This window comes from Echinops telfairi, unplaced genomic scaffold (assembly GCF_000313985.2).
Source record: "Echinops telfairi isolate 266 unplaced genomic scaffold, ASM31398v2 ScPeMD7_1;HRSCAF=3_0, whole genome shotgun sequence".
Classification (NCBI taxonomy): Eukaryota; Metazoa; Chordata; class Mammalia; order Afrosoricida; family Tenrecidae; genus Echinops; species Echinops telfairi.
This window is the reverse complement of record NW_022103896.1, coordinates 15,808,932-15,816,559: the sequence shown is the minus strand read 5'-3', so window position 1 is coordinate 15,816,559 and position 7,628 is coordinate 15,808,932. Positions and strand designations below refer to the sequence as shown.

Below are 7,628 nucleotides of genomic sequence, written 5' to 3'. Positions count from 1 at the left end.
AAAATGAGGAGCTGATATGAAGGGCTCAAGTAGAAAGCAAATGTTTTGAGAATGATGATGGCAACAAATGTACAAATGTGTCTGACACAATGGATGGGTGGGTGGATTGTGATAAGAGTTGTATGAGCCCCCAGTAAAATGATTTCAAAAGAAAGAGAAGAAAAAAAAGACTGGGACTTTTCTCTGCCCCTCCTCTCCCCTGCCTGGAGAACCCCCTGAGACAGATGCCATCACTGGGCTGCCAAGCAGGTGGCTGCACATTCCTCTCTCTGGGGAGGGTTAATTGGCTCCACACAATGAGGGGGTTGCTGTCCCTGTCACACAAGGACAAAGTGGGCCTGGCCATGAGGACGACAGTCCAGGCAGGCCATGGAAGAATGAGGCCACATCTCCCCTGATCTCTCCTTCTCTCTGTCCCCCGGGAACCCATCCAGCCCCTTCCTGTCCCTGGACAGCTAGACGAGAAACGGTGGGCCACCGGGTTTTCCTCAGAATGGACTCCTCAGGTAGCCCCTGCTCCTGTGTGGGAACTGACTGCTGTGGTGAACCCACAGGAAACCCAGCTGCACTGCAGTCCTGTGAGACACCTTGTGTTGGTGCGGAAAGAGCACTGATCTAAGAGTCAGTAAACCTGTGTTCGCCCAGGAGGGCTTGCCTTAGGACCCTGGGTGAGGCACGGCATTCTAAGCATTGCACTTCTAACCCCAAGGATGGCAGTTCAAAGCCTCCAATGACTCCACAGGAGACAGATAAGGCTTTCTGCCCCCATAAAGATTTACAGCATGGAAACTCTACAGGATCACGATGAGTCGGAATTGGTCTTGCTCATCTGTAAAATGGAGGAGTTGGGTATTCTGCGTTCCAGAGTTCAAGTAGAAACCCTGGTGGGTTGTGTGTTGGGATACTAAGAGCAAGGTCAGCCGTTCAAACCCACCAGCCACTCCCATGGAGAAAGGTGTGGCTTTCTGTTCCTGTCAAGATTTGGAACTCAGCTCTACCCTGTCCTATGAGTTGGGGTGGACTCAAAGGGAGTGAGTGATGCTTTATATGTATCCGCTTTCTGCACCAGCATTGCAGAGATGGAAAGGCTTGTAAGATAGCAGCCAGTCTAAGTGGACATGGTTTTCCATCCTCAATAGAGTTTTCCCTTAAAACAAACCCCTGGTCTTCCCCTGGTGAAACAGCGATGGAGGGGGAAAGGCAGGGCCATTTGCTGCCCACCAGTTCAGTGCCTGGCAATAAAGTGTGAGCTTTATAGAGCAAGCATGGACTCTTTATATAAACAGCCCCGTCCTAGCTGATAGAGAAGACATAAATCCCCTTTGATATAGAAGGAGGCTAAGAGGACTCCTGCTTCAAAGGCATACAACCAGGAAGCTGACGTTCTGGAGTGAAGATTGGAATCTGCCCACATGACCCAAGGTGTCTCCTCTCCCTCACGTTATCACCTTCGTGATTTTAGTCACAACATGCCCACGGGGAAGGGGTTATTAGCTATTGAAAATTGATAGAGGAACTTGAAAATTGGTTGTAGAAGAGGGCTTTAAAATTTTTGTGGGAAAATTCATTATTGTTTTATTCTATGATTCCACGAACTTTCTGAAGGCCTTTGGCACTTCACTGAAAAATTAAACTGAGGCCACCTGCAGGGGCGCTGGGCACGGAGAGCCAGGCCGGGGGCTCGGCCCCTGACTCATGCCACCCGGATCAGACTGCTGTGACCGGGGGTTTCCAGCGGCTGGGTTTTCCAGAAGTTGATTCCCGGGTCTTTATTCCTAGTCGGTGTTATTCTAGGAGCACCACGGGAAACCTCCCCATCATTGCAGCAATTTAGATGTGTAGTGGCTACATTGGAGGTGCACTGGCCAGGAGTCGAGGCCACCTCTCCCGCATGGATGACGAGAACCCACCCTCTTCTTTTAAAACTTGGGGTTGGCTGCCATCTGGTTGGCCCTTGCTCATGGCGACCCTGTGTGTTTGAGTCAAACTGAGCCAGAGTGATTGCTTGCCTATGAGCCTCATGGGGACAAGCTGCCAGGCCTTTCTTCAGCAGTGCTTTGGGGTAGATTCGATCCGCCAACCTTCTGGTTAGTGGCCGAGTGCACCCCCAGGGGCCTGGGGCCACTGTGGAAAGTTTCCCTGTGTGGCCAAATACATTTGACTTCTGGAGCCTCTGTTTGGGTTGCAGGTCGTTTGAGATCCAGGCCACATTCCCGAAGGAGTCTCTGCTCTCCGTCCTCATCTATGACCACGACATGATTGGGACAGATGACCTCATTGGAGAGACCAAGATCGACCTGGAAAACCGCTTCTACAGTAAACACCGAGCCATCTGCGGCTTGCAGAGTCAGTACGAGATGTGAGTGTGCTTTCCCATGAGAACATGTGCTGGGGGTCCATGGTTGACATCATCCCTCGGGGCTCTGGACACTGCGTCCCAATGGTCCGTGCTCTCCGAAGGCCAGGCAAGGCCCGCCGTTGACAGCTCAAATAGGTTCCGTGCCAGCAGCAGAGGCGGGCTGGGGAAACTTTGTTTGTTCTTGATTGTAAGTGAATAGTTTCTGACCAAACAGCTGGTTGGTTGCTCGTTCGCGCGTTTCACGAAAGAGGGAATTGGAAAGATTCAGAAAGGCACCACCACAGACTCACTGCCACGAGTCAACTCTGGCTCGTGGAGACCCTCTAGGACAGGGTAGAAGTGCCCCCTGTGGGTTTCTGAGGCTGTCACTCTTGACAGAGTAGAAAGCCGTCTTTCTCCCACAGGGCAGTCAGTGTGTTTGAACGACTGACGTTGCAGTTAGCAGCCCAAGGCTTAGCCCATGATACCACCAGGGCACCTTAACCACGGATTCCAAAAGCCCAAACCAAACTCACTGTCCTTGAGTTGATACCATCTCGTAGCAACCCTGCAGGGCAGGGTAGAACTTCCCCTGTGAGTTTCCGAGACTGTAGCTCTGTATGGGAGTAGAAAGCCCCTTCTTTCTCCCACTGAAGCAGCGAGTGGTTTTGAACTGCTGACCTTGCAGTTAGCAACCCACCTTGTAGCCACGAGACCACCAGGGCTCCTCCAATCACTGAATAGAGAGAGGCAAGGGTAACAAACTATTAAGACTCCTGCCTGTTACGTCAGTCTATATGATTCCTGGGTGAGGAAGCGGGAGAAAGTGGTAAGAAGCAGAGGAATTGTGAGGCTGCGTGAAGCCCTCCCCTTAGAGCAGCCAGTAGCTGGGTGGCTGTCCTGCTCCAGCCAGAACCAGAGCCAAACGCTGACTGCAAAGCATTTGGGGGTTGAGCCCTGCCTTGCACGGAAGCTGCGCCCCTGCAGAGCCGGTTGGCTAGACTAGACAGCTATCCAGAAGACAGGAAGAGGAACTCCGAACAAAATTAGAGCGGGTTGGGTCTGGTGGCGGCCCAGTCGATAGGAACTCAGAGCATCCTCTCCGTGAGTGGGCAGCCCTCACCCCACCTGTCCTCCCTCCACTTTCAGAGACGGCTACAACGCCTGGAGAGACACGTCCAAACCCACCGAGATCCTCACCAAGCTCTGCAAGGACAACAGGCTGGACGGGCCCTACTTTCTCCCCGGGAAGATACAGATAGGAAACCAGGTCTTTGCTGGAAAGACCTCCTTCACTGAGGAAGACACGGGTAACTCCCCACACAGCACCCTGCTGGTGTCCCTTTGGGAGTCTGGAGGCCAGCGGTGTTTGTGGCTAGGGGCCAGTGGGTCATCGAGTTAGAAAGGCAGTGCATGCTTGCTGTAGGGACTATGGACAAGGAAACCCCAAAGCAAACTCCTTGCCACCGAGTCTGTGCCGGCTCATAGCGACCCTGTGAAACAGGGTAGAACTGTCCCTGTGAGGCTCTGCAGTTGTAACTTCACAGGCATAGAAAGCCTCATCTTTCTCCCACGGAGTGGCTGGTGGTTTCAAACTGCTGTCCTTGAGGATCACAGCCCAACAAATAACCACTATGACACCAGGGCTCCCTTGGGGTAGGAGAGTAATAAAAACCACTTAGCAATGACCAGGCTGGAATATTCCTTACAGACTGTGTGTGTGATATGCTACATTGCTGCAGAATCCGAGCTGGGGCATTGATGCCGTTTGGTACCCTTCTCTTTGTTTCCATGGTTTTTGCTTTGCTCCTTGCAAAGATCACTGATCGTATCCCACTTCGTCACCCTGCCATTATGGAATGAAGCCACCCCCTATTTTTAGATACTTACAGTGGGTCCATTTCGGTCATGGTAATGAATGCCACCAGGAATTTCCGTATCCATGTTTCTGATGGAGGTGTCAGATTTTTGTGTCAGAGGTCGACAACAGCCTTAACATGAAGCTTATGTGGTGTAACTATAATTGCACAAGGCCCAATGGCCTCCATAAATGTCATCTCAATTTACTGCACTTCAACTTCAAGAAGCAGGTTTTCCATGTGAGCATCTTAGGGCGTGTCAGAAATAAGCCGTGTAGGATTCCATGTAGATTTAAGTTGAGAGGGGAAAAAATATGCCACCTTTGACTTTATTGGTGGGACTCAGCCATTTCGTAAAAACGTTTTCTTATGAATTAGGTGAAAGTTGAGAGAGCAGCTCATTGATTTCACATTCAGCAATTCATACACAATCCGTTTTCACTCATGCAGGGCAATCTGTCGAGTGGACCAGCTCTTCTCCCACGTCCTGCCCTGGCTGGGTCCAATCCTTCCCCTTTCTTAGCCCCCTCAACTTTGTCCTTGGGTCAGTGCTACGTCTTGCTCGTCTATCATTGATTATTCTAACAGGGGCATGGGTTTAGTCCCAGACCCGAAGGGTGGCTAAGGGCCATGGAGTTTGGGTCGCACCTGTCTCTATCCGACCATCAAGCCTGGTCTCCTTATGATCGGTACAGGACAATTTCCGTAAGGCCACTCTCTCAATTTGATGCATAAAGTTCCCTAGCTATGATGCAAAGATCCCTGTATAAGACAGGGGTAAGGTGTTTTGGCACAGCTATTTTGACCTGGTCACTTTCCACCCCCAAGAACCATCTGAAGGTTCTTTCATGCAGGCTCACTGATATTTACAGGGTACACCCTGGACATATGGACCAATTTATTTTAAGAAAATATACATTTTTTTTTGTGTCCACAACAGACTCTTCTAAGGCAGTTGAGCTCCTTGGCCAACATGACGTGCCTCACGAGCCCACATGCAAGAATCTTCCAATGGTTCTTGGGGTGAAAATGACACCACCAGAATAGCAGTGTCAACACATCTTATCCCCTCCCAACATTGAACCGAAATGACTTCATGCGAATCAGTTCTTAACCGACTGAGCTTTACCACAAAGCTTTCCTTGGCCGACGGCTTATTCCTTTGTTGGGTCTTACTGGTTGCAATTACTGTTGCTGTGTGATTTCCCTTTGTCCTATCCTTACTAGTGACAATCACTTTTATCTACATCACATCGGGCCGTTCTAAATCTTGTCAGAAAGAGTTTGTTCTTCCAGCAATGCCTGTCCTATTTTGTGTCTGCTTTCTACCTGACATTTTTCTAATAAATTCTATTTTTTAAAATCATGGTTGGTCCTTATTTCCTAGCATAGCCATGTGAGAAATTTTGTGAGATATAGAGAGACTGAAAGAATGTGAGAGTGAGAGGCTGGCAGACAGAATGAGGGAGGGACTGAAGGGGAGAGAGAGAGAGAGAGAGTGAGAGAGAGAGAGAGAGAACGAGCGAGCCTTTTTCTGGAATACTCCCTGCAAGGTGCAGTAAAAATAGCTTTGAAACCAAAATGGCAAGTCCAAATCCTCTGGTTAATAACAGATTGGCGAGCCTCTCCCAAGAGCGGGTGTTGGTTGGAGGGGGTCTCAGGCAATACTGAGATAAGACAAGAGACAGCCAAGGGACAGTATACACACACTTTGTGGCCAGTTCACCACCGAGCACAGGACCACCTCTGATGGCCCAGGCCCCCTGGTCCTCTGGCACTGGCAGCCAGTTTGGATCTCCAGGAAACATACCTTGTGCAATACCAAGAAACCAAGCTTGCCCTTTGTAGCCTGAGAAATCTGATTTCAGGGGTCCACAGTGGACCCAGAGCCCTGCTGATGTAGGGGGTGACTTGTTGGGCTGCTAATCGCCAGGTCAGCCGATTGAGACCACCTGGCACTCCACAAGAGATAGACGAGGGTTTCTATTCCTGTAAAGATGTACAGCCTTGCAAACTCGCAGAGGCAGTTCTACTCTGACCCATAGGGTTGCTATGAGTTGGGATAGACTCAGGAAGAGTGAGTGAGAAGTGGACCCATCTCATTTCTATCTCTTTCCCCTTCCCATAACTCTATGCCCTCTATAAAATCTTCTTCCTTTTCCTCTATGGCTGCCTCTCTCTTCTCCTGGCTCCTTGGAATATTTAAACGAGCCTTTTAGGGAGTCATCAAAAACACGTTGATCACCCATGACCGTCTTCTTGCGAGATTCGCCTAACGACTCTTCACTTTTCCCTCCTCCGTGCAGATGACACTGTGGAGTCCCATGAGCACTTGGCTCTGAAGGTTCTACACTCATGGGAGGAGATTTCAGAGGTTGGGTGTAGACTTGTCCCTGAGCACATTGAAACTCGGCCACTGTACCACAAGAATAAGCCAGGGATGGAGCAGGTAGGTATCAGGCAAGATGGTCTGACATCATGAAGTGTGTTCAACCCACAGAATGCCACTTTTCTCCTCAAAATCAATCTTGTGTGCCTCACAACAATGCTTCTCAAACAAGAGTGATTCTGCCACCCACTCCCCAGGACCATGGTGCACAATCTAGAGACATTTTGGTTGTCACAACTGGTAGCAGGGTGCTGCTAGCATCCAATGGGTAAAGGCAAAACATCTTACAATTCAGGATAGCCTCCACACCACAAAGAAAAACCCAGCCTAAAATGTAAAAAATGCCAAGGGTGAGAAAGGTTGCCTGAGTGATAGTGTTGGACATAGTGAGTTTTTTATTTTGTTTTTGCTCTCCTTTTTATAATTGAAGTGATCCAACGCTTTTGGAATCATTCTGGCTTTTGAGAACATTCCATACTCGTGATATATGCCCAAGACCTTGTCTAAAAGTGACTGTAACCACACAGAAGAACTTCCCAGGGAATGGTCGGTGATGACTTGCCCGGAGGACCTGCTAAGAAAAGGCTGTGTGGGAAATATGACCAGAGAGCTCAATTAGGGGGTCAAAAGAGAAAAGAAGATTAACTTTAGTAAGAACTTTTTATCTACTAGGTCCTGCACATAAATTATTTAGTCTAGTTAGGATGACCATATAATGTTTAATCCAGCCTGGGCCCATTTGGGGAATAAAAGAGCATTTCTAATAATTCAATTGGTACGAGGGGCAGATACGTGTTCTCCTACACAAATATGTATGTGAAGTTCACCCTATTCTCATTCCTGAGTACAACCTTTGTGTAGAGTCATCATGATCATCACATTTAAGGTAAAGAAATTGAGGTTCAGGGAAGTAGTAGAGTTGGATTTCATCAGGGCAATTTGAGTCCATTGCTCACACTCTGTCTGCAAACTCAAGTGAGTCCCCGATCTGCATTTACTCTCTAACTTGGACAAAGCACACAGACTACTCTATGTGGATGGG

General features: G+C 49.0%; 1 protein-coding gene and 1 long non-coding RNA gene across 2 annotated transcripts in view; one reads left to right on the top strand and one right to left on the bottom strand.

Moving 5' to 3' along the window:
- FER1L6 (fer-1 like family member 6) overlaps positions 1 to 7,628 on the top strand; it is a 136,169-nt gene that overhangs the window by 111,890 nt on the left and 16,651 nt on the right. Inside the window, exons 32-34 of the mRNA XM_004697400.2 lie at positions 2,189 to 2,359; positions 3,488 to 3,648; positions 6,504 to 6,646. Coding sequence (XP_004697457.1) covers positions 2,189 to 2,359; positions 3,488 to 3,648; positions 6,504 to 6,646 — 475 coding nt within the window. The remainder of the gene's footprint in view (positions 1 to 2,188; positions 2,360 to 3,487; positions 3,649 to 6,503; positions 6,647 to 7,628) is intronic.
- Positions 1 to 7,628, bottom strand: part of LOC123521439 — a 31,579-nt gene that overhangs the window by 7,503 nt on the left and 16,448 nt on the right. The window lies entirely within an intron of this gene.